The 24,224-nt window shown below is 44.5% G+C and overlaps 1 protein-coding gene across 2 annotated transcripts in view; it reads left to right on the top strand.

The window, feature by feature from the left end:
- Positions 1-24,224, top strand: part of LOC116329778 (fibroblast growth factor 12) — a 53,003-nt gene that overhangs the window by 7,543 nt on the left and 21,236 nt on the right. Inside the window, exon 1 of one of the 2 annotated variants that reach the window (XM_039622297.1) lies at positions 7,630-7,753. The exons of the other annotated variant lie outside the window; for it this stretch is intronic. Coding sequence (XP_039478231.1) covers positions 7,648-7,753 — 106 coding nt within the window. The 5' untranslated portion in view covers positions 7,630-7,647. Of the gene's footprint in view, positions 1-7,629; positions 7,754-24,224 lie in introns of those variants that run through there. 2 annotated transcript variants of the gene reach the window in all.

Below are 24,224 nucleotides of genomic sequence, written 5' to 3'. Positions count from 1 at the left end.
GAGACTCAGTCCCATCCGGGCCATGACTGATGAAGCAGTGACCTTCAACTCCTTACCACCACGGAGGTTTCACCTCTTGGACATCTATAACAGGAAACCGTGAGGATGCCTGTATGAGGCTTGATGTTTAATACCTTCTAGTTCGTCAATAAAGTGAAACCTAACCCTAATCCTGAGTAGGACCATCCAGGGCTTCGGTTACGCTCTCTGTGATGGGCCAAACCTCAGACTTTATGTTTAGGTGAAAAGTAAAAGCACTTAAAGGAAAATAATGTTTGTCAATCTGAAACTTTAGCCTTTGGCTTAAGCTGATCTGACATCATGCACAAAGACTCAGACCTTCGAATGGAGCCCATCTGGTAACTCAGATTTTCAGTCTGGGTGTAAGGAGTTTATTCTCACCACAAAGCAGGTCAGATATTCTGTGTCCTGTTTGCTGGATAAAAACACGAGGCCAGAACTTTCCTGACGATGGACCGAGCAACTTCCACCTGAGACCGGCCTGCACTCCTCTGAGCGACCGAACCCAAACCCAACCCGGACTCTAAACAGCCGGAGATTGGGTGCATGTTAGGAGGTTATTAGAAGCAGAAAGTCTGTCACTCTAAAATGACCTTTAATATCTGCCAAACCAGTTTGGACGGCAGGAAACAGGAAGTCCTTTCATCTGAGGAAAAGAGTGTCCCGTGAAATATGGGAACATGTCAAACCCACATTAGTGCGTCTCACTCTCGGTCCTGACAGGCTCGCAGAGATCTGCATCATTTTCCACTCCGTCTTCATCAGCTCTTCATGTGTGACAGCTGTAATTCTTGGCTGTGTCACAGATGTTCTCTCTCCTACATTTCTGCAGTAAAGGCGTCGGGAGGATGATGTTGGTTTAGATTTCAGAGCAGATTGATGGTTCAGCGTCCTCCTGGTGTCACAGCCTTTTTGGCCAGCTGCTCCCAAAGACAGACGAGCTCAGACGCATGTGTGACTCACTTTAAACCTGGTGTTTCACCTCCAGTAGGCTGAATTTAACCTCCTTATATCCACCAGACCCATGACAACCTGTCTGTGATTAGGGTTAGTTTTGTTCAGCCATTTTTATAACATTTGTGCTTTCTTGTAACCAAACGGAACATGAAAACTATATTTTTATCTAAAAATATTGTTAAAAATACACATGCATGTGCGTGCGTGCGCGTGCACGCACGCATGCATGCACGCACACACACACACACACACACACACACACACACAGCTCAGGGAGATAATCAAAGAACCTCTAAACTCATAAATATGCAAGAAGCTGCTTTTTTAGGCAGAGGACTGGATGATGGTGATCACACCACAGACTCTGTGACTGGAGACGAGCACACCAGGACCACAGTCTGCTAACACTCACCATTCATTCCAAATCTTAGTTAAAGTACATCTGATGCTCGTTTGCAGCTCCTTGTTTTCATTCTTTGGCTGTGCTTGAGTCACATTTCAAAATGATCCTTCTTTGTCTGATTTTGGGCCTCTCACTTCGCCCACTGCCTGAAACAAGCTGGTTTAGTCCCCTGGCACTTTAACCAACTCGATTCTGATCGGCTGCTGAGAAAGGAAAGTGGGTGGGGCTTCTGTGCCTGAGATGACCATATTAGGGATATTGACACTCTATGACATCATTCAGGTCAAAGATAGAAAAACCTGCGTGAAACTGAGTGTTTAGCGCTGTTTGCAGAGATTACAGTACATCCTCTGACCTCGTTATTAAAAACTTTGTCCATGTTTAATATGAACATCCAGCTTCACTGGAGCAGATATAGGACCAGGAGTGCATCGGACATGCAGCACGTTTTATTTGTGACTTCTGAGCTGGATTTATAATATTTTATTCAGCAGTAGAGCTGGGCGATAGAACGATAACGATATGTATTGCGAAATAACTTTTTCTCGATAGAAAAATGAAACTATTGCGATAGGCCTCATCTCTCTCTCTTCCTGTCTTAAAAAAAAAAGAACAGCCAATCCAAATTAAGTGGCGCATAGCCGAACCAAGCCGCACATGTGTATTTGTTTGGGAAGCAGCCAGCCGCCGTGCCGGCCGGTTAATGGAGAAGATGAGTTTGCCCGCTAGAGAAAAATCAACCGAGAGCTTGGGTGACCAGGTTACCGAAGAGAACACAGATGACGGTTCCAATGCCGGAGAGATTGTCGAAAGGAAGGGCCAGAGAAGTTCCGTAGACTGAAAGCACTAATTGGTCATCGAAAACAACCAGGAGAATCCTGCGAAGCAACAACAGTCAATTGAGTCGGCTTTCTCCAGCGTCTTACCATATGACAAAAAGCTAAGAGACATAGCGACATAATGAATGCCATAGCCTACCGTCTTGCTAAAGACATGCTACCAATAAACACGATTCGAAAATGAAGGATTCAAGCAGCTAATTGAGGTAATAGCTAAGCTATACAACAAGGAGAGATGGAGAATTTCCTTTTAGTTCTCAGTTTATTTGATATTGACAAAAGTTAGTCAATTTTGTCTGTTCTTCTGTAAAACAAACTAAGATTTATTTTTAGAATTAATATTTTGTTTCTAAGTGGAATTGACAATTTAGTTTTGTCTGTTTTGTTTGTTCTATTTTGAAACTTAAACGCTTTAGCGGCTGCCTTTTGTGTAGTTTGCAATATTTGCCTTTATTTATCTGAAACTGAAGTCTCATGTTCCTTAAGTACATCTGCCCTGTTGAACTTATTATGGGAAATAAATATTTAAATCAAAACAAGCTGCTGATTATTTCGCATTTTACTTGTGAGCAACGGCACATTTAATCTTACAAATATAGTTATTTGGCTTATATCGTGATATATATCGTTATCGCCTGAAATGAAAAAAACATATCGTGATATGAAAACATCTTATATCGCCCAGCTCTATTCAGCAGCAGTGATAAAGATAAATGGTTAGTTTAGCTACAGTGCTGTGATGTTATGTCTGTGAAGGTTCTCAGTCATCCAGGTCATCGTAGTCAAAGGAGTTTGCAAAGAAAAGCGTCTGGACTTCTTTAAGTTGTGCAGTATTTGCAGTATTTGCTGAGGTTGGCATGATTGCTCATTTTTTTGATCAGTAACTGTGATTTTTGTTAAGCGAACATACAAACACTGAATAATTGCAGTCTTTAAGTAGAGGACTTGATGCTTTTGTTTGTCTGAAGCTGTGACCTTGAGCTGTGAAAAATCGAAACAGGCTTTTTTTTTCTGCCACAGAGGACAGAATCGCTCACTGACGGCTGAAAATACTCAGCAGACCTGCTGTTTTATTACCACAGAGCCTGATGTCACCTCTGCGTCGGCAAACGGGACACCATGCAAAGAAAACGTGGCATAGTCCTTTAAGAGTATCGCCATGGAGACGGTGTGAAGGGGCGAGAGACGGCATGTGTCATAGAGAGAGAGGAGCGAGCGAGCTTAACCTAAAAGTGTATCGTCATGTAGACAGAGAGGGAGAGAGAGAGGGAGAGAGCGAGTCAGCAGACCTTTCAATTATTTATGAGGCTCCTCTGGAAACGGTCTCTGCTACACACACACACACACACACACACACACACACACACACACACTGGGTTGATGAACAGTCTAATGTAATGCGGTGGTGTGGCTGCAGCAGCCGAGCAGGATGGATGTCTCTGCTGCATTAACGCTCCCATCAAACCTTCTGCAGCTCTAGCTGCTTCCTGCATTCACGACGCTTACCCCGTCAAAATAAGAGTCCCCACCTGTTTGTAAAGGATCAGTCTGGTGTCATCGTTTTACCGTCCCTGCTTCACCTGTGCAGGTGTGTTGATAAATTATGGTCTGGTGATATTTTCAGTCGAGAAAGTAAAATCTAGAGCTGACTTTAATAAATCACAACTTTGTAAAGAGTCTGTGACCTACGAGGGAGTCACAGCCACACAGAAATGACCTCTGAGTATGAGGATAGTGAGTTACATGAGGCCGGCTTTGCATAAAATGAAACTAATCTATGCACGTAGCACGTTTGTTTTTCAGCGTTAGTGTGAGACAGGGCGTTTCTATTTTTATCGATTTTGATCAGATGTTTAATGTACACATTGAAGGAGAGATGACTGCAGGAGATATTTAGTAAGATGAAAAAGGCCCGAGCACAGAACCCTGTGGAGCTCCTTTATTCACTCCGACAGATTCATAGTTTATTTTCTGCCTTTAGCTCAGAGGCAGATGGAAACAGTTTGTAGGTTTGATGCTGTTTTCTGCCCAAATCGATCTCAGTTTATGCTCTGACATCTTTACTGACGTCTGTCTGCATGAACTTATGAGCATCAGCACATAAAAGTGAACAAAAAAGCTTTTAATATAAAGGTGCTGGGACATGAAGCGGTGATGAAGACCAGGTTTGGACGTGAGCTGAGCGTGCTCTGTAACAGAGTACCATACAGAGGAGCCAATCACAGCATCTGATAAATGAACGTCTGATGACTTTATTGTTATGATTGATCTCTAGTTCAGCACCTGACGCTGTCATTGCCCGGCTTTGCATGATTCACATCTCAGAATAATCCCAGAGTTTGATTCTCTGTCTGAAACCAGGTCCCCGCCCACTGAGCCAGCTTTTCTCTGATTGGCTGCCCCTCGTGTATGGCCATGTTAAAGATGTCCTCTCTTTGTGACGTCATACTGATCCAAGTATAGAAAAAAACTGTGAAACTGTTTAGACAGATTACCGTACATACACTGAGCTGTTTATAAGATGCTTTACATGAACATACATTTATGATGAGGAGACCTGTGATCAGCAGAGAAGGTTCACAGCCTGCAGGCACAGATTCAGGTTCTTCTCCTCTGGGTTCAGCTGCAGCTCTGAGCTCTGTTTTCCTTCCACCATGTTCCCTGCTGTGTTTTTGTGTTTCCTTTCTCTCATTCTGCTTCTTCTTCTTCTCTGCCGTGCACCTAAAGGTTCTTATCTTTAATATAAGCACATAAAGAAGATCGACAGAGCGAGCCGAGCCTGCTGACAGCTGATTGGTTCATTGATCCCAGAGGGAAACATGGATGCAGTGGGATGGACCATCTGTCCTTCAGTGCAGCCCCCCCCAATCGTCACACCCTGACGCCTGCTCTGCTGCTCTGCGCCCCCTGCTGGTCACACAGGGAACAGACTGCAGCAGCTCGAGGCTGCAGCTGAAAAACAAACACACATCCTCACCGTCCGAGACAAAAGGAGGCTCGACGGGGCGAGCCCAGCTGCTGGTCAGCTGTTTGCTCTCAGCCAACACTCTCCAATAATCAGAGGATATGAAGCTTCAAACATGACGATGGTGATGATGTACGTGTAAACAGACTGAGCTCACAGAAGCTCTCAGCTCCAGTGGAGATTATTTTTATAGAAACCTTCATCATCAGAAGCAAATGTAGAGATGTGGAAGGTCACTGAGTGTTTATTTACTGATGTTACTAAAGATGAAGAGAATAACCTTGTTTAAAACTATAATCAGTAATAAGGAGCTTTAATGTCTCGCCTGCTGCTCAGCTGTCAGCGTGTTAGCAGAGGAAGGCTTTAAAGCTCTCTGTGATGTCACAGAGAGGGGATATCCTTACATCGTCATCATCTTCAGGTGTGCTCCACGCAGAAGCCCCTCCCACCTTCTGTTTAGTCTTTGAGTTTGTGAAGGGACGTGACTAAAACAGCTTGTTTCAGACCGAGGCTGCACCGAGGCTTAGTGTGAGATAAATAAAGATTATCTTGATTTTTAAGTCATGCAGAGCTGCTGTGGTGGAGGCCAGAACAGAAATACGGACCTGGAAATGATCAAAATGAGGGAAAGATGGGAAATAAGCGGCTGGTGTTGATCTGAAGCAGCTGAGCGGTTTGATTCGGCCTGTTGATCGGCTGCTGTTGTTCTAAAGGTGCAGAACTGGAACGTCTACCGGCACCTTAATATTACTTATTTATAAGAGTATACATACAGATTTTATGTAAAGTACTTTCAGGGAAATCTCCGGTATTGATTTGGATGTTTAAAATATTCATCATCACTTTGCTGTCATTAGAGCTGCATCCCCGCCCTGCCTCATCACTAACACGGTCCTTTGACACTCGCTGATGTGATGCTACAGCGATTCTCCCACAAAGCCGAGGTCAGTGTCCCCAGAGGCTTTCCGATCAGCTCCACAATTCCGACTTCAGCCGAACGTTTTCTCCTTAACAAGCAGCCAGTGTCCTCCGTCAGAGCTGCTCCAGAAACCCCGCTGGGATCTGCATCCGACCATCTCCGCTTTCCTAAATCAATACTGTGACATCACGGAGGACTTAACAGAAACAGATTTAGAAACAGGACTGAGAGGAGTTACAGATTCCAGCAGATGCCTGGTAGCCTTTGTTTTTGGCACAGCAGGGGGCCAATGGGCTCACTGGGAGCCAGATAACCTCAAACACAGACTGGATACCAGAGGATTTCCAGTTTCTCTCTGAAGTTCATTTTTGAGTTCTCTTGACAAATCACAGGTGATCACGCAGGTAGATAAGAGGGCGTAGTGTTCCTGATCAAAGCCATCACCTAATCTGTCATCCACACTCCCAGATTACAGGCCAGCTTAGATATCAAAGAACCAATTAACAGGATAGTATCCTGGGAGAATGACATAAGGCATCAAATAAAGCAATTACTGTAGATGTCAAAATAAATAGTAAATAAACCTTTTTCCTGTCATGTAGGTTTAATTGAGCCAGAAATGATTAAGTCTGCCTCCACAGACTGTACAGGTGCTTCACACGGACACCTGTTACACCTGCTAATCTGTTACATCCAATTCAAATCCTTGAATTTTACTCAAAAAAAGCTGGAGCTCAGACTTCATAGGTGGTCTGTTAGTACAGTAACCTCACAGCAGCCGCATTATTGGTCAGATGATGTCATTAAAAAGGTCCAACAGCACAAAAACGGTCCAGAGGTCCAGTTCAGGTGAAGCCTAGCAGACAGCTAGCAGCTACACCCACCTGTGTCACCATCCACCTGTCAGTCAAAGAGGCCACGCCCCTAATAATGCAAACTGTATTTGGTTCACCTGAGATCGTACTCTCACTCCTCGTTATTTGGGGACTCATACCTATTTTTAAAAGTTGGATTTAGCAGCTGAAATAAGTAACAGTTGATGTTTTTAGAACTGAAAAACGAGCCTTTCGTGCTTCATAAAGTTGCTGAGGTTTGGTTTACGCTGCTTTACATAACCAGGAGCTGCTGCAGAAACCAGCTGTGTAACCTGACCCCCCCCCTGTGATTTATCAGGCCTGCAGCAAACAGTGACACAACTCGCGCTCAGGACAGGAAATCATACTTTAAACTCACTCACGGACCGAATGAGTCAAAGGCGCAGCTGGGCGGGAACATAAACCTGACGTCTGAAAACCTTCGAGGGGGTGACACACGCTCAGTGTTTACTACGACTGCTGGCTGTTGTCAGCGTTTCTCTTGGTATTAATGTACCAGCAGCTGCGTGCGGTCACGTGGAGGCGTGTGCCCTCCTCTGAGCCTCTGACTGTGTTTAACAGTGACTGGCTCTCTCCACAGATCCAGTGGCTGCCTCATCGATTAGCGTACTGATTGACTGACTGATTAACTGACTGGAGCTTTGGTCTCAGTCAGCTTTCTGCCTGCAATGACCCGTTATTACAGCCTGTTTCGGCGTCTGCTGTCCAGAGAGAGTAAAGGAGAGGAGGCCGATGAGGAGGAGGGCAGCATTCACAAAGAGATCAGCCAGCAGGGTGAGTCCTCAGGAGACACGGCGCCCACCTGAGTCCTCTCTCATTCTTTGATACTCACTTTGTTTTGTAGTGATCAGAGCTGGTGAAAGCAGAGGAAGACTCACAGTTTAGAATCATGATGTGATTTAACCTCGAAAGTTACCATGTCAGCCTCTTTAATCTTATCATTAACTTTAAATAACAAACATCTGTCCCTGAGTCAGATCACACTGACTTCTTTTATGTTGCTTCTGTCTTTTGTTGCATGAAGCTGCAGAAACGTCTTTTTTAGGGGGAGTTTATCTGAGAATGTGTTTCTGATTCAGGATAGACTAAAATGTTTTAGAGGCCACATTAGCTTTGGGAAGTTTTGGCCCCTTGTTCGTCTCCTTTTCTGAAGCTGAACTCTGAAACTTTCCAGAAGAGTTTGAGATCGTCTTTCACAAACTGGAAATGTGTTCTCGAAAATTCCTGGTGTGTTTTCAGCAGCAGGGTGGAGCAGCTGAGGGAAGTGCTTGATGGAGGTTTGCTACCAGGACGGGCATAGATCAGAGTGTCATCTGCACATAAACTGACATTTAGCTCATGGAGGATGTTGTTAGCATAAATATCACAAATACGTGAGATAAGAAGAGGTCTTCGTACGGAGCCTTGTGGTACACCATCATTTAAGTGTAAAATATGTCCAAAAGCAGAGACGTCACAATAATCATGAACCTACATTCTGACTGTGACAGACCATCGTAAAGCACGCAGCCAACCAGAGAAGAGAGATGATGTTTCTCTGTAACTTCTTCTTTTACATGACAGAAACTAATATCCTGTTCAAGCTAACCAATCAGGAATCTACCTAACATGGTTTTTGTGTTGTTATTGAGTTTTGGTCATTTTGTATTTCTTTGTCTGCCCAGTGTTTCCATGTCTGTTCTTCCCAAACACAGTAGTAAAGCTGGATGTAGCTTCTGGGCTGTAAAAGTGAAGTTTTACTGTCGACATTCATTCAAATGGCCACCAGGGCGGCGATATCTGTGGTTGCAGAAAGACTTCTGGTACTGTGTAAGTGTGAAGAAGGGGAAACGGCCCTCTGCCTTAAACTAACTACTCATCAGCCCAAATCGTTAGCCAATGAGCATGCAGTTTCACAGTCACCATTATGGGGAAAATGCTAAAAATAAATATGCTAAAGATAAATAACAATCAAACAGCAGCTTCTGCCTCTCGTCAAACTCAGGTATAAAAGATCACACTCGCTCAGTTAGCAGCAATCCTCTCACAGAGAGGGATCACTTCTTGGAGCTTGTGATTTTTGGACGTTGTTGCCTTCTTGGAGGACTGACGTGCATCTCTGCAGTCATCGCCTTGGGTGAATTCCCACAGTCCCTGTCTGCGGAGACAAAGAGCTACCAGCACACAGCACCAATCCCACATGTATCATGACAGGTCACCAAAGACTGTAACGTGGTAACAGCCTGCAGTCTGACTGTAAACCGTAGAAAAGAGGGCAGAGAAGCAGAGATGGTGTTAATGTGAAAGTGTGAGGCTCTAAATATTTTACTCTTAAGTTTGGTTAAAGTGGAACAAAAGAAACGAGTTCACAAAGCTGTGAAATGATCTGAAAACAGAAAATCGATACATGTCGAATATCTCGACACAGCCAAGAAATGTCATCAGCTGATCTGTAGGTGAAGACTACACATGTGACGGCACACCTGCTGCAAGGATTTAATTGTAACTGTCTGATGTGGTGTGTTGTGTGCTTGCTTGGATCTCATGTTGTGTTGGAGTTGTTGCAGGTCGAGGTCTCTGTGCTGCAAAAGAAAGGCAAATCTCATGCAAACACCTGGGTGTGTGTGACTGCAGGGACACAACCTGTGTGCACACCTGAGCCAAACACACACACTTCAGTAAAACACCTGCTGCAGTGAAACCTGCGACTCATACAAATGACAGCAAGCTCACAGAAAACATGAGATTTTTCTCATGATGAGCTTCATGAGCAGGTGTGTGTTTTTTAAAATGACATTTAGTGTGTAGAGGAAACCCGTCATTCAATCTTGTGAAATTACTTCACTAAATTATTGAGGGAAACATCAAAAACCAAATGTTACTGTGTCCCCGCCGTGTCCTCACATGTCCCGGGTTCGTAGAAGATTATAAATATCAGCGTCAAGGTCTCGGTGTCTCACACCTTCATCAGCTGATGACTGACAGATTCTCACATCACCAAAATATCTGCTTATATATAAACAGCTCTGCAGCAGGACAGAAACTGCTCGTCCTTCGTTTAGAGACAGCAGCAAGTCTCATTGTTAAACCTCACACCTGGACTTTTTTGGTTCCCAGGAATTACACAACAAGCTGCAGTTCCTCTAACGTCCACTGGGGGTGTCAGTCCCCTCAGACTCCCGCGTTAAACCATCTCAGCAGAACTAAACATGTTTACAGCCTGATACACAAACTGGTTTCGTCTCTAGAGATCATCATCTAGAGCTGAAAGCATGATGACTCACGGATGGAGCATCCACAGTGACAATAAGGCACATCTCCAAACTTCCTGCTGAATTACTCTGGCTATGTGTGCCTAATAAAGTGGCAGTGCGGGGGGAGTTTTTGGGTCAGTTTTCTTGGAGCCTTCTCGTTTTAGTTTTGAGTTTCTGTGTCAAACAAAAAGCAGCGAGAGCAACATTCAAAGCCATGTGACAGAAACTGTGCGTGTGAGCGTGTGTGTGTGTGTGTGTGTGAGCGTGTGTGTGTGTGTGTGTGTGTGTGTGTGTGTGTGCGTGTGAGCGTGTGTGTGTGTGTGTGTGTGTGTGTGTGTGTGTGTGAAGTCTCCGTTATATTTACAGCTTCATGTATTTCTGTCTGAGCAGCTGTTGGTCTGCTCGGCTCAGTCAGCACTTTGCATTTCTGCTGCTCCGACCCGGAGACCCGTCCATATCAAGTGACTCCAGACGGAATCAAGTAGGAATCTCTCTCTCTCGCTCACACTCGCTGAAAAATGAAGCTGCTGCCACTCAGATGTTTCCAGATGTTACTGCATGGTGGCTCAAACTCTGACTTTCTGACTTTATAATTCATCAGTTTTATCAAAGATGTCCAACACCGCTGACTGACACGCAGCCCAAACCGTGACAGAGTCTGCACCGTGTTTCTCAGATGTCTGTAGACTCTGTGATGGACCTCCTCCTGACCTCCTCCTGACCATGATGCGCGTCCATCTCTCCCCTCAGACCTGTTCCTCTGATCAGTGAAGCGGCTTCCTGACAGCCGTCCTTCCACTGAGAGCATCTCTGATGAAGCTTCAGTGAAACAGTAGATGACCGTCTCTCAGCTCCTGTGTCAGGTATTTCAGATCTGCTGTAGATTTTTAGTTTTTCAGCCTGGATCATGTGGGTCAAACTGAAGGAGAAGCAGAAAGGCTCTTTCATCACAAATTTATGCACCTTCAGCATCATGTGGAGGGAACACGTCACTACTTGGTCAGCAGGTGTGAAACGCTCGTCACAGATTTTTCTTTCATGTTGACTTCCTGTTTCTAATTCAGTTTGGTTTCAGATAGTTTCCAGAGTCAGTTTCTTTTTTTCAGCTCAGTTTTCATTGTTTTACAGTTTTTACATCCTCAGTTCTAGTTTAATCTCATAAACCCACATTTTACTCACAGTAGAGGAAATGGTGTGAGCTCATTTTGAATTTGATGGCAGAAACGCCTCTTAGGACTGCAGTAATTAATAACGCTTCAGGACAAAGCAGAGCCAGGACTGCTGAGCAGCTAGAATCCTCCATCAGTGCCATAAACCTGCATTCTATCTTGAGGCCACCAGATGGCGATAGCTGTGGTTGCGGTCGGCAGGAAAGCAGCTTTCTGACTTGACCTCTGCGAACACTTTTTGTGGACTCGTTCACTTTCAGTCACACTGAATAAAGTTGAATCTGTTTCGTAAATCTCTGTCATGCTGTTGTTTGAGTCATCTTCTGCATGCTGATTGGCTGATGGCTCGTCAATCACAAGTCCAAGATTCACAGTTATAGAAACCATCAGTGTGACAGTCACAGAACGCCTGCAGGTTAAACTTCAGCAGGTGTCCTGCATCATAAACCCTAACATCTGAAACTCTTACATCGACAAACCGTGCGTGTGTGCGTGCGTGCGAAGTGCTGACATGGCATCTCTATAACTAAATTACTCCCTGTGACGTTGGACATGTTACTGAAAATGCCTTTTTAGCTGATGGAGGAAGAGAAAGCTGACCTCGAGCTGCTGCTGTGCCTGAAAGTGTGGTTTAAAATGAGAACACGGAGTGTTTTGAGCTTCTCTTTTTAATCATTTAAAGTGGCAGACATGATGACATGAATGATTCACAACGACCGAAAACAGACAGAACAGGAGCTGTTGAAGGGTCTCTGTCTCCCTCTGCTGGGCACAGCCGGCATATCCTCCTCCTCCATGAGACTGAGAGGAAACCCACAGCAACAAATACAGAGGAATGCTGAAACTGCAAACTACATTTGTCACTATGAAAATAACTGTGGATATGAGCCACAGAAATCAGGTGAGATGTGACCAGCAGAGGTCTGAGAAAGGAGCTCAGGTGGAGGTGGGCGTCTGCAGAGACTGAACTAAACCCTCCGGATGATTCAGCAGACGTGGCGATAAAAGTTTATGTTCCAGGTCAAAAAAAAGGTTTTGATCCTGATTTCAGTTCAACTATTGGTGATTTTTGTAGGCCTGATGTTTATTGTGACTAATGCTTCAGATTTATGTGAATCTGAATCTTTTTGGTTTCTTTGTCTTTTTGATTGTGAGGTCTGCACCTGACCCTTGGAGAGGGGGAACCTCTGTAACATCCACCAGTTGACCTGTTTAGGGTTAGTAGTTTTTTCTAGTAGACGGTGAACGCCACACACCACTTCAGGGCTCAGTATGTGGAGATAAACAGAAATGCTCCAGGCTGTGAGAGTTAGGGTTCGGCTTTAAGACCGAGTGACTAAGGGTGGAGTTAAGTCTACATCAGCCCCTTTCTACTGAATTTTCACCCACTTGGAATAATTTGGAACCGCAAAATGAATTAAAGAAATGTCATCTGAAAAGCAACATCTTCTTGTTTTTGAAGATTTGTTTTTTTGCACTCTAACGTTAGAAGGTTCAGCAGAGACCCGTCTGAAGTCCACAGCATGCAGGTCAAAGTGAATGTGGTGTGAAGCATTTTGATTGGCTGAAAAAAACTAGAAAGGTGTTTCATATTCCAGTCGCCTCGAAGCTGAGGCAAGGTTAACCCTTCCTGCTTCACTGCATTCGCATTAGCTTAACGTTAGCTGTGTATTTAGCATGTGGCTTCCTGCCTGAAACTTTGAAAGTAATTTCAGATTCTAGAAATTACTTTCAAAGTTTCAGGCAGGAAGGATTGCTTGAGCTTGATAGTGGGCACTCCTGACTCCTGGGTATCTATCTATGCAGGTATGGTTGTCATAGCAACAATAGGCAAACACCATGGGTGGGGCCAGCTAGATGAGATTTAGTCAGCAGTTAGCATCAGACAACAGGCTGAATTTTTCTTTGAATTCTGACGCCCGCCTGCACAGGCAGCCACCGCTCTCTCTCAGTATTTACATAATGTGATTTGATTGGCCGGTGCTTCAAAAGTTGCATCTCAACATTGGCTGCAAGCAACACGTCCAGAATTCAGTTTGGCAGCATGTGACGAGACCTCGCTCACAGCGAATAAGAAGCAGCCGTGTCAGCAGGAGCTTTGGCTGTTCGGTTCTTCTGTGGTGTTTATTCAGGAGGAAAGTCACGGGTGGATGTGAACCTCTTCAGATCCACCAGGTCGTGGGATGTACAGAAGCCGCTTTGTGTTCAGCTGAATAGTTCAGCTGAATCTCCTGAGTTAGTGATTCACCATGAAACTGTCCAGCTTTGTGTTTAGACTGTGGTCATGTGATCATTCAAGCCTCCATATGATGTCACACTAACTCCACCTCATTAAAATATTTTATATTTATATATGTATATTTGAAATTTGTAATCTCTTACACAATCCAAGTGTTTACGGCCTATTTCCAAATCAGGAAAAAGTTTCTTTAAAGTTTCTTTAACAGAAGTAAAAGTAGGTTTAAGGTAAAGGTGGAAAAAAATACAAACATCAGCTTTATATCCAAACATTAAAATCCAAAACAAGAAGAAAACAAGTTTATGAAGCTGATTCCTTCCTACAGACTCAAACCTGCAGTTAACCTGACATCCAGCAGGTGGCAGCATCTCTCCAGTGAACAGAGCCCGTTTACTGAGACAGAAATATTCAAATGTTATCAAATTTATATTACATAACACTTAAAACGAATCAGTGTCCATATAAAAAACCCAACCTTTTCCTGCTTTTCACAGAGGAAAAAACTCCAAACTTTCTTTCTGCATTCCCATGGAATGACCAAATAAACACTTTTACAGTTCTTCACACATCATTTCTATTATCCATTAAATCAAGTCAAAATCAATAAATTAGACGTGTTACATAAAACCTCTGCACCTGATGCCCTCACTGTTACGTAAAGCACATCACATATGAAGTGCTGCTGTTTTTATTAAATCAGATTCATGTTGTTGTAGATGCAGCCACAGTCCAGCCTGATGGCACCTCTGAGGCTGCTCACACCGTTCTGGACGTGTCACCTTCACGCGTTCGTCCTATAAAGTCGTCTAAATCCTGCTTCTTGGATCATCTCTGTGATGGCGGGCCGGCTTTCTGAGCATCGTTTCTGTGTTTGTTATGAGCGGTGAGTCATCGCAGGAGAAACGGCAGATTTTTAAAAATATATCGCAGTGTGCATGCTCGGCGTGAAACAATAGACGGAGGAACAATACATGCTGCTGTTAACATTTTGAACATCCAGCGGCCGTCCTCTGTGCCGCCCACGCCGCTGTTTGTTGGAGTCTTTCCTCAGTTTTTGGCTGAATGTGTCTCTGATGGACCTGGAATAGATTTTTTCCAGGTTATTTTTGAAAACACCTTCCGTCTCATACTTACCGTCTTCCTGCAAGTAAATCCCAGAGCTGTCCTGGTTCATCGTAGCGGTCTTTTGATCTCGCGTTGCACATCTTCCTTCTTCCTGTTTTCTCGTGTTTCCTGTGTTCACTCTCTCTGCAGCTCTGATTTTATTTTTCTACTTCCTGCTTTCCCTCCTTTTCTCACAGTGCTTATTGTTTTGATTATGTTCACCTGTGCCTTACTTTCCCTCATCTTTTGTTTCTTTTAGGACCTAACAACTGGTCTCATGTCTGACTTTCTTGGTCCCTTCCAGTTTACAGATTAGATCCTTGATTAAGTTCACCTGTGGCTCACTCGTGTCACACTATCCTTCTCTCCTTCTTCTTTTCCTGCTGTGGTTGTTGTCCTTATCGAGTTTACCTGTTCCACATTCTCACCTTTCTTTTTAGAACAACACATTCATATCACAGCGTTTAATCGTTGTTGGTTTATAATTGGTCCCTATTTCAGTTATTTATGATTGGTCAGTCTAAGCTCCTTATTACAGGATAACAGTGAGAGCAGAGGTTTGCAGTTTAGTGAGTCACCGCTCAGCCAGACTCACAGCAGAAGACAAATGCAGTGTTAAATACGTTTATTCAGTCTGAGAGGTTCTCTCGTATCATGAGCCACCTGTGTACTGTGAGTACTGTGAGTACTGTGAGTGTGTGTACTGTGTGTACTGTGAGTACTGTGAGTGTGTGTACTGTGAGTACTGTGAGTACTGTGAGTGTGTGTACTGTGTACTGTGAGTGTGTGTACTGTGTGTACTGTGAGTACTGTGAGTGTGTGTACTGTGTGTACTGTGAGTACTGTGAGTGTGTGTACTGTGAGTACTGTAAGTGTGTGTACTGTGAGTACTGTGAGTACTGTGAGTGTGTGTACTGTGTGTACTGTGAGTACTGTGAGTGTGTGTACTGTGAGTACTGTGAGTACTGTGAGTACTGTGAGTGTGTGTACTGTGAGTACTGTGTGTACTGTGTGTACTGTGAGTGTGTGTACTGTGAGTACTGTGTGTACTGTGAGTACTGTGAGTGTGTGTACTGTGAGTACTGTGTGTACTGTGAGTGTGTGTACTGTGTGTACTGTGAGTACTGTGAGTACTGTGTGTACTGTGAGTACTGTGAGTACTGTGAGTACTGTGTGCACTGTGAGTACTGTGAGTGTGTGTACTGTGAGTACTGTGAGTGTGTGTACTGTGAGTGTGTGTACTGTGAGTACTGTGAGTGTGTGTACTGTGAGTGTGTGTACTGTGAGTGTGTGTACTGTGAGTGTGTGTACTGTGTGTACTGTGAGTGTGTGTACTGTGAGTGTGTGTACTGTGAGTGTGTGTACTGTGTGTACTGTGAGTGTGTGTACTGTGAGTGTGTGTACTGTGAGTACTGTGAGTGTGTGTACTGTGTGTACTGTGAGTGTGTGTACTGTGAGTGTGAGTACTGTGAGTGTGTGTACTGTGAGTGTGTGTACTGTGAGTACTGTGAGTGTGTGTACTGTGTGTACTGTGAGTGTGTGTACTGTGAGTACTGTGAGTGTGTGTACTGTGAGTACTGTGAGTGTGTGTACTGTGAGTACTGTGAGTACTGTGAGTGTGTGTACTGTGAGTGTGTGTACTGTGAGTACTGTGTGTACTGTGTGTGTGTGTACTGTGTGTACTGTGAGTGTGTGTACTGTGAGTACTGTGAGTGTGTGTACTGTGAGTACTGTGAGTGTGTGTACTGTGTGTACTGTGTGTACTGTGAGTACTGTGTGTACTGTGAGTGTGTGTACTGTGAGTACTGTGTGTACTGTGAGTACTGTGAGTACTGTGAGTGTGTGTACTGTGAGTACTGTGAGTGTGTGTACTGTGTGTACTGTGTGTACTGTGAGTACTGTGTGTACTGTGAGTGTGTGTACTGTGTGTACTGTGAGTACTGTGAGTACTGTGAGTATTGTGAGTGTGTGTACTGTGAGTACTGTGAGTACTGTGAGTGTGTGTACTGTGAGTACTGTGTGTACTGTGAGTGTGTGTACTGTGAGTACTGTGAGTGTGTGTACTGTGAGTGTGTGTACTGTGAGTACTGTGAGTGTGTGTACTGTGTGTACTGTGAGTACTGTGAGTGTGTGTACTGTGTGTACTGTGAGTACTGTGAGTGTGTGTACTGTGTGTACTGTGTGTACTGTGAGTGTGTGTACTGTGAGTGTGTGTACTGTGTTTACTGTGTGTACTGTGAGTACTGTGAGTGTGTGTACTGTGTGTACTGTGAGTACTGTGAGTGTGTGTACTGTGTGTACTGTGAGTACTGTGAGTGTGTGTACTGTGAGTGTGTGTACTGTGTTTACTGTGTGTACTGTGAGTACTGTGAGTGTGTGTACTGTGTGTACTGTGAGTACTGTGAGTGTGTGTACTGTGAGTGTGTGTACTGTGTTTACTGTGTGTACTGTGAGTGTGTGTACTGTGTGTACTGTGTGTACTGTGAGTACTGTGAGTGTGTGTACTGTGTGTACTGTGTGTACTGTGAGTGTGTGTACTGTGTGTACTGTGAGTACTGTGAGTGTGTGTACTGTGAGTACTGTGAGTGTGTGTACTGTGTGTACTGTGAGTGTGTGTACTGTGTGTACTGTGAGTACTGTGAGTACTGTGAGTACTGTGTTTACTGTGTGTACTGTGAGTACTGTGAGTGTGTGTACTGTGAGTACTGTGAGTGTGTGTACTGTGTGTACTGTGTGTACTGTGAGTTCGTGTACTGTGTGTACTGTGAGTACTGTGAGTACTGTGAGTGTGTGTACTGTGTGTACTGTGAGTACTGTGAGTGTGTGTACTGTGAGTGTGTGTACTGTGTTTACTGTGTGTACTGTGAGTACTGTGAGTGTGTGTACTGTGTGTACTGTGTGTACTGTGAGTGTGTGTACTGTGTGCACTGTGAGTACTGTGAGTGTGTGTACTGTGAGTGTGTGTACTGTGAGTACTGTGAGTGTGTGTACTGTGTGTACTGTGAGTGTGTGTACTGTGTGTACTGTGAGTACTGTGAGTACTGTGAGTACTGTGAGTACTGTGTTTACTGTGTGTACTGTGAGTACTGTGAGTGTGTGTACTGTGAGTACTGTGAGTGTGTGTACTGTGTGTACTGTGTGTACTGTGAGTACTGTGAGTACTGTGTGTACTGTGAGTACTGTGAGTGTGTGTACTGTGAGTACTGTGAGTGTGTGTACTGTGTGTACTGTGTGTACTGTGAGTACTGTGTGTACTGTGAGTACTGTGAGTGTGTGTACTGTGAGTACTGTGAGTGTGTGTACTGTGAGTGTGTGTACTGTGAGTACTGTGAGTGTGTGTACTGTGAGTACTGTGAGTGTGTGTACTGTGTGTACTGTGTGTACTGTGAGTACTGTGAGTACTGTGAGTGTGTGTACTGTGAGTACTGTGAGTACTGTGAGTGTGTGTACTGTGAGTACTGTGAGTACTGTGAGTGTGTGTACTGTGAGTACTGTGAGTGTGTGTACTGTGAGTACTGTGAGTACTGTGAGTACTGTGAGTGTGTGTACTGTGAGTACTGTGAGTACTGTGAGTGTGTGTACTGTGAGTACTGTGAGTGTGTGTACTGTGTGTACTGTGAGTACTGTGAGTGTGTGTACTGTGTGTACTGTGAGTACTGTGAGTGTGTGTACTGTGAGTGTGTGTACTGTGAGTACTGTGAGTGTGTGTACTGTGTGTACTGTGTGTACTGTGAGTGTGTGTACTGTGAGTGTGTGTACTGTGTGTACTGTGAGTACTGTGAGTGTGAGTACTGTGAGTGTGTGTACTGTGTGTACTGTGTGTACTGTGAGTGTGTGTACTGTGAGTGTGTGTACTGTGTGTACTGTGAGTACTGTGAGTGTGAGTACTGTGAGTGTGTGTACTGTGAGTACTGTGAGTGTGTGTACTGTGAGTGTGTGTACTGTGTGTACTGTGAGTACTGTGAGTGTGTGTACTGTGAGTGTGTGTACTGTGAGTACTGTGAGTACTGTGAGTGTGTGTACTGTGTGTACTGTGTGTACTGTGAGTGTGTGTACTGTGAGTGTGTGTACTGTGAGTACTGTGAGTGTGTGTACTGTGAGTGTGTGTACTGTGTGTACTGTGAGTACTGTGAGTGTGAGTACTGTGAGTGTGTGTACTGTGAGTACTGTGAGTGTGTGTACTGTGTGTACTGTGAGTACTGTGAGTGTGTGTACTGTGAGTGTGTGTACTGTGAGTACTGTGAGTGTGTGTACTGTGTGTACTGTGTGTACTGTGAGTGTGTGTACTGTGAGTGTGAGTACTGTGAGTGTGTGTACTGTGTGTACTGTGTGTACTGTGAGTGTGTGTACTGTGTGTACTGTGAGTACTGTGAGTGTGTGTACTGTGAGTGTGTGTACTGTGAGTGTGTGTACTGTGAGTGTGAGTACTGTGTGTACTGTGTGTACTGTGAGTGTGTGTACTGTGTGTACTGTGAGTACTGTGAGTGTGTGTACTGTGAGTGTGTGTACTGTGAGTGTGTGTACTGTGAGTGTGTGTACTGTGAGTACTGTGAGTGTGTGTACTGTGTGTACTGTGAGTACTGTGAGTGTGTGTGTACTGTGAGTGTGTGTACTGTGAGTGTGTGTACTGTGAGTGTGTGTACTGTGTGTACTGTGAGTACTGTGAGTGTGTGTACTGTGAGTGTGTGTACTGTGAGTGTGTGTACTGTGAGTACTGTGAGTGTGTGTACTGTGTGTACTGTGAGTACTGTGAGTGTGTGTACTGTGAGTGTGTGTACTGTGAGTGTGTGTACTGTGTGTACTGTGTGTACTGTGAGTGTGTGTACTGTGTGTACTGTGAGTACTGTGAGTGTGTGTACTGTGAGTGTGTGTACTGTGTGTGTGTACTGTGAGTGTGTGTACTGTGAGTACTGTGAGAGTGTGTGTACTGTGTACTGTGTGTACTGTGAGTGTGTGTGTACTGAGTACTGTGAGTACTGTGAGTGTGTGTACTGTGAGTGTGTGTACTGTGTGTACTGTGAGTACTGTGAGTGTGTGTACTGTGTGTACTGTGTGTACTGTGTGTACTGTGAGTGTGTGTACTGTGAGTGTGTGTACTGTGTGTACTGTGAGTGTGTGTACTGTGTGTACTGTGAGTACTGTGAGTGTGTGTACTGTGAGTGTGTGTACTGTGTGTACTGTGAGTACTGTGAGTGTGTGTACTGTGAGTGTGTGTACTGTGTGTACTGTGTGTACTGTGAGTGTGTGTACTGTGTGTACTGTGTGTACTGTGAGTGTGTGTACTGTGAGTGTGTGTACTGTGTGTACTGTGTGTACTGTGAGTGTGTGTACTGTGAGTGTGTGTACTGTGTGTACTGTGAGTACTGTGAGTGTGTGTACTGTGTGTACTGTGTGTACTGTGTGTACTGTGAGTGTGTGTACTGTGAGTGTGTGTACTGTGAGTGTGTGTACTGTGTGTACTGTGAGTGTGTGTACTGTGTGTACTGTGAGTACTGTGAGTGTGTGTACTGAGTGTGTGTACTGTGTGTACTGTGAGTACTGTGAGTGTGTGTACTGTGAGTGTGTGTACTGTGTGTACTGTGTGTACTGTGAGTGTGTGTACTGTGTGTACTGTGTGTACTGTGAGTGTGTGTACTGTGAGTGTGTGTACTGTGTGTACTGTGTGTACTGTGAGTGTGTGTACTGTGAGTGTGTGTACTGTGTGTACTGTGAGTACTGTGAGTGTGTGTACTGTGAGTGTGTGTACTGTGTGTACTGTGTGTACTGTGTGTACTGTGAGTGTGTGTACTGTGAGTGTGTGTACTGTGTGTACTGTGAGTACTGTGAGTGTGTGTACTGTGAGTGTGTGTACTGTGTGTACTGTGAGTACTGTGAGTGTGTGTACTGTGAGTGTGTGTACTGTGTGTACTGTGTGTACTGTGAGTGTGTGTACTGTGTGTACTGTGTGTACTGTGAGTGTGTGTACTGTGAGTGTGTGTACTGTGAGTACTGTGAGTGTGTGTACTGTGAGTACTGTGAGTGTGTGTACTGTGAGTACTGTGAGTGTGTGTACTGTGAGTACTGTGAGTGTGTGTACTGTGAGTGTGTGTACTGTGTGTACTGTGTGTACTGTGAGTGTGTGTACTGTGTGTACTGTGTGTACTGTGAGTGTGTGTACTGTGAGTACTGTGAGTACTGTGAGTACTGTGAGTGTGTGTACTGTGAGTACTGTGAGTGTGTGTACTGTGAGTACTGTGAGTACTGTGTGTACTGTGAGTGTGTGTACTGTGTGTACTGTGAGTACTGTGAGTGTGTGTACTGTGTGTACTGTGAGTACTGTGAGTGTGTGTACTGTGTTCTCTGGCAGTTTAATGGTGTTGCTGTTGTTTAAGTGCCCTGCTGACATTCTCCTGCCCTCTGATGAGGCAGTTTGTTTATTGATCAGGAAACATACCTGAACTGTATCCACACACACACACACACACACACACACACACACACACACACACCTGCTGGGTGTTAATGAGCCGTGGGATCGATTGTGGTGCTGCCACAGTGGATTTCCTGTCCTTCGGTCCTGGACTCTCCCAGGTATGAACCTATCACACTTACATTATTCAGCAGATATCGAACCTGCGACTATCAGGCCAGGACAGGTCAGTGATGTCATACAGGTGTTTGTCTACAGTGAACAGTTGGAGGTGGAGGATAAATATCAACATTAGCAAGCTAATAGTTTGACAGTCGTCTTTTTAAGTCCCTGATGCAGACTGAAGAGTCGATGTAGACCAAACAAAACCTGAATTAAACTCGTCTGTCCTGACATCAGTTATACAAACTACACAAAGTACTACAAGTGTATAAAGGTTTGGTTTAGCTTAAAGCTGCAGTTCCTCCAATGGTGACATACAATGAAATCGGTAACTTCCGTCTCCTCCTGTGACCAAATTCTTATCCCAGCTGGGTGTCTGATGACCGCTAGGACGTACGCATTGATGGCCTGGATCTTATTCCTGCCGTTCAGCTTCTCAGCACATGTCACCTTCGCTCTTACAGTCCGAAAGACATCCTGATGTCCTCGCTGCAGATCCTGATTATGTGGATCGCTGAGTCGATGCCTCGCTCTCTCATGGCGTACAGACTTAAGTCGTCCACGTACAGGAGGTGACTGATGGTCACTCCACTCCTGAATCTGTATGTGTCTCTGCTTGTGATGATGAGCTTCAGGTCTATGGAGAACACCGGCGGGGACGGCGCCTCGTGTCTTTGTATCTTCCACACTTGAGTGGTTGCCTTGGAGTTGGGCTCCAGTGTTTTCTTTACTATGATTTTTCCGTACTCTTGGCAGGCTTCCACATGTTCACAAATCAATAGAAAGTGGGCTTTAAGGAATGGAGGAGCTACAAGGAGATGTGCGATGTGCTAGACTAAAACTTGTGAAGAGCTGGATTTAGCCCACAGACCTCAAGCTTCAGTGTCAGAGAACTGGGTTAAGAGATTTAGAAGTAGACACGAGCGTTGCACATCTCCTCTCAACAAAGCATTTTCATTTGTTTCTACAGATATCGGAAAGCAGTAAGTTAATAACTACACAATCCTTTTAACGTCGAGTGAGTCAGACATTGTTGACCTGATCTGGACAGGATAACTGGCAGCGTCAGGATCTGATAATCAGAGTGAGCGATGGAGACGTTTCTCCTCCTTCAGTCCCACTGAGCAGGTACGAGGACGCAAATATACGACAGTAATTAAAGACTCTGACCTGTTTTGTTTTTTTTTTTTTCTGCGAGAGTGTAGGCCTACATTCAGCATGATGGTGCGTTCACTGACACGTGTGCACCCGGTTAGTGACGAAGTTAATCCCATTCAGTTTCACGTCAGTGCGCGAGCCATGGATCCTGCTGGGCGCCTCAGCCTCGGGTCCAGAGACAAACCAATGAGAGGTGGAGCGTTCGTCTTTACCGGTACTGAAATGACCTGTTTGCTGAAAGTGTTTCACACTTATTACCGGGTCAAACTGCAGGATTTCACTCTTCAGAAAGAAAAATGAGATGATCTGGATCAGAACCAGATCAAAAAAAACCCCAAAGTTGCTCTAATCAGCAGATTTAACAGGAGAATAGCTGCAGCAGCTCAGTGCGCCGTATTATTAGGTCAGTCACAAAGGAAGCAAAGCCAGGAAAGACGCACAAAATGATAAAAGGAAGGACAAAGAAACCAAACAGAGACAGAACACTTGGAAACCAACATCAGTCCAATCATAGCAAAAGACCAAAGGACAGAAAACCTGCAGCGCATGTCTGGTTTGATGCTCTGAACAAATGTTTTCTAGATTTTTGAGTTTGTTGTGAGAAAAAGTGTGTGGCCACATTGCTCAAGCTGAGAAGGTGAAGATTTACACGGATAAAACAAACTAAATGTGTTGGAAAATGATTCCTTCAGGCTGAAGGCGAGTTTTCCCCAAAGTGAGCGATTTATGTAATAAGTGATGATAAAAAAACAAAGAAGGATCGGGTCAGGATAGTTTTGTGTCTGCCAAAAAATAAATAAAAAAGTTTACACTCAGATGCTCTGAGTTCTCGGTTTGGACTGATTACTGATAACACTGGGCCAATACATGCCCCTCGGTAGGCTTACAGAGTTGGTCAATCAGATGAAAGCTCACTTATCGGGAGGGCTTAAAGAAACTGTAATGTAATGTAAAGCTATGCCTTGGAGTACCAGAATAAAAATATGGATGTGTATTATTTTCCATTTACACATCAATGCAGAAACAGCAAGGAAAGAATATAAACATGGTAATTAAAACACAAACATGCAGCTATTAACAGCTACTGGATGTCAGAAGTATGACAGCAACCTTTAAAAAAGAAAAATGAAGCCAACACATAAGGTGCAGTCCCTCCAATGTCCACAGGGGGCTCCTGTCTGCTAGCTTCACCTGACTGCACCTCTGGACTGTGTTTGTGCTGTGAGCCTTTTTAATGACATTATCTGACCAATAGCACGACTGCTGAGAGGTTAAATGTATTAACAACCAGTTGTAGAAGCAGTACTAGTAAGAGGTCTGAAATAAAGAGGCTTCAGTGGAAATCTTATGCCAAAGAATCAATTAATGAATCTAGAAAAAAGCTGTATTTTAATCCATATTTGAAATACTTGTTGTAGATTTATCTCTTTCATAATCAGGCTCAGAGTCAGGCGTGTCCACAGAGCTGGAATCAGTTTTCTCTGGGTTTGTCTCCCCACCTGAGGCTGCAGCTTTCCAGCATTCACAGCATGATCAGATGTGAAGCGATGAGTGAATCATTTCTGCTCTGAGCGCAGAACGACAGGACGGCGGGCTGAGTGTCAGATCATGTCGTTGCCTGCGGGCTCAGAGAGCGTTTCCTGACTCGGAGCAGATCTCACGGTTATTCAGCCCCAGCGACGTGTTCGTGAGCCGCGTGTGCTGCCGCTGTAGAGATGCAGCGGGAATAAAGATGCTTTTATGTAACCCTGCAGTCGACTTCACAGCCTCT

Source organism: Oreochromis aureus, linkage group 14 (genome assembly GCF_013358895.1).
Source record: "Oreochromis aureus strain Israel breed Guangdong linkage group 14, ZZ_aureus, whole genome shotgun sequence".
NCBI classification, from domain to species: Eukaryota; Metazoa; Chordata; class Actinopteri; order Cichliformes; family Cichlidae; genus Oreochromis; species Oreochromis aureus.
Note: the sequence above shows the minus strand (reverse complement) of the source record. Positions and strands in the feature narration are given on the sequence as shown.